This window comes from Neophocaena asiaeorientalis, unplaced genomic scaffold (genome assembly GCF_003031525.2).
Source record: "Neophocaena asiaeorientalis asiaeorientalis breed wild unplaced genomic scaffold, Neophocaena_asiaeorientalis_V1.1 scaffold275, whole genome shotgun sequence".
NCBI lineage: Eukaryota > Metazoa > Chordata > Mammalia > Artiodactyla > Phocoenidae > Neophocaena > Neophocaena asiaeorientalis.
Window position 1 is genome coordinate 7472611 of NW_020173679.1, and position 2566 is coordinate 7475176.

A 2566-nucleotide genomic window follows, 5' to 3' on the forward strand; every position below is an offset into this window, starting at 1 on the left:
TTAAGTCAGTGTCTTTAGGTCTTTCCTCCTGAACTCGTCAACACTTCCCAGGAAAAAGAGAGAAGCCTGGTGGCTGCCAGGTTCTAGGAGTCGAGTCAGAGGAAGGCTGGTCTGTCTGCTTAGTGCCCCTGTTTTCTGTCTGCCCCTCCCATGCTCAGCTGGGCCTGAGACTCTCCATATACTCCCTCCAAGAATAAGTCTCCGCGTTTCTGCTGAGGTCGGGGGATGGGAAATAGGGATTGGCAAGATTCTTACATGCGTCCAGAAGGACCTGGTGCCACCAATTCCTGATTCCACTGCCAACTTAGAGTTGCTTCCTGGAGAGCTGTTTCCACCTGTCCATCTGTTTCCCCAGCTTCCTAAATGTTGATGCTGCCTCCTCTCCCACATTCCCCATCGTCGTGGGCTCGTGTTTTTAAGACTTTTCTCTTCTCTCTTATCGTAGCGTTTCAGGAGGCAAAGGTAGGTGTGTGTGTGTGCGTGCCTCCCCCATCTCCGCCTAGAAGCCATCGCTGCCGAGGTCATTGTCACAGAGACCCTGGGCGACCTCGGAAGTCACACACGGCGGGGGAACCACAGAGGTTCAGGGTGAGGGACAGAGCCAGGATTTGTCCCCGGAGCTGGCTGTCATCCAGGTTCAGCCCCCTGGCTCCTGGAGCATCCTGTCCTGCCTGCCCGGAAGTCTGGGCAGGCAGGAGTCATGGGGTCTGTTCCCAGAATGCCAGGGGCAGGGCGGCTGGGGGTAGGGCCGGCCGTTGGACAAACAGATCAAAGGTGAGGCACCCCGGGGCTCCAGACCGGGCCTGGCCGAGTGCACCATGAGGTGGGTGGAAGCCCCCAGGGTCTCCCCAGCGGGGGTGAGGGGTGAGACTGGGCCTCACCGCCCCTCCCCTGCGCTGTCTTCAGGCTGCTGGTCACACTGGGTCTGCTGTGGGGCTCGGCAGCCACCACGTCCTCGGGCCCGCAGTGGCCCAAGCCCGTGTTCGGGCGCCTGGCATCTCCTGGCTTCCCAGGCACGTATGCCAACAACCATGAGCAGCGCTGGGCCCTGACGGCGCCCCCCGGCTACCGCCTGCGCCTCTACTTCACTCACTTCCAGCTGGAGCCCTCCTACCTCTGCGAGTACGACTTCGTCAAGGTGCCGGCAGGGCGGGCTGGGGCACGGGGACCCCCGGGGGCGGGGGCTGGCCTCGGAGCGCGGGAGGGAGGGCCGGGAGGCCCGGGGTCTCGCCTTCCCCCCCGTGACCCGCAACCCCACAGCTGAGCGCCGGGACCACGGTGCTGGCCACGCTGTGCGGGTCAGAGAGCACGGACACGGAGCGGGCGCCCGGCAACGCCACCTTCTACTCGCCGGGCTCCAGCCTCGACGTCACCTTCCGCTCCGACTACTCCAACGAGAAGCCGTTCGCGGGCTTCGAGGCCTTCTACTCAGCAGAGGGTGAGCTGAGAGAAGGCCGGTTGGTGCGGGGGGACTGTCTTGGGCCAGACCAGCCCTCCCTTCCGCCCGCCTCCCTGAGGCTGGACTCCTGCCAGACCAGCAGGAGGGCGTCCCCACCTGGTCTGACATCATCATCACAGTGCAAATATCAGCAACAGCCAGGACCTCTGCTCTAGGCTGAGCCCCTTTCTGTGCCAGGTGCTGAGCCCGGACGTCCTCGCGGGCCCTGTGATGCGAGGACCAAGTGAGCCTGTTCACAGGTGGAAACGGGTGCCACTGGCCTGAGCGCGGCCTCTGCCTCTGGGCTTCGAGTCTGGCACTTGCTTTCAGATTCTGGCTCCTGCAGGGACTTGCTGTTGGCCTCGGGCAAGTGGCTCAACCTCTCTGTGCTCATCCTGAGACTCTGCAAGAATTTGGTGAAACCCATATAGAGGCCCACCCACTGGGTTCCCGTGCTGGTCGCTCCTTTCACTAGCCTAGTCACCACGAGCAGGACCATTAAACCGTCATTGGTTTAAAAAAGATGGTATTTAGGTCTCCCTCCAAGTGCTGCAGGGAGGTCGCAGTGACCCTGGGCCTCTAGCGCTCAGCTGGGCATGAGACACCTGCAGACAAGAGGAGGCTCCTCTCAGGTCAGGCCATGTTACTGGAGGGGCCCTAAACCTGAGCCTAGGCCTCAGCGATGTCCCATCTCCTTCCCCGCTGACTGCCTGCCGGCCCCTCCCCCAGACATCGACGAGTGCCAGGTGCCCCCAGGAGAGGCCCCCACCTGCGAGCACCACTGCCACAATCACCTGGGTGGCTTCTACTGCTCCTGCCGTATGGGGTATGTTCTCCACAGGAACAAGCACACTTGCTCAGGTGAGCTGCAGCTGGAGGGGGACCCTGTGCCCAGCCCGCCCCCACCCTGCCCCAAGACACAGCTGGCTTCTCAAGGCCATAGCTGCTCTACCCGGGCGACTGGAGAGCCCACTGGCCTTGGTCCACTAGACACTTCTCCTGGGTGACGGCTCCTTTTCAGATCTTCTGTCCCCTCTCACCATCCATCCATCTACCCATCCATCCATCTACCCATCCATCCATCTTCCCATCCATCCACCCACACACCCACCCTCCCACCCATCCACC

General features: G+C 62.2%; 1 protein-coding gene across 1 annotated transcript in view; it reads left to right on the forward strand.

Annotated features, from left to right (window-relative positions):
* The first annotated feature begins 818 nt into the window (after nt 1-818).
* Nucleotides 819-2566, forward strand: part of MASP2 (MBL associated serine protease 2) — a 15579-nt gene continuing 13831 nt past the window's right edge. The window contains exons 1-4 of the mRNA XM_024750010.1: nt 819-823; nt 907-1138; nt 1261-1438; nt 2168-2299. Of these exons, the coding sequence (XP_024605778.1) occupies nt 819-823; nt 907-1138; nt 1261-1438; nt 2168-2299 (547 nt within the window). The remainder of the gene's footprint in view (nt 824-906; nt 1139-1260; nt 1439-2167; nt 2300-2566) is intronic.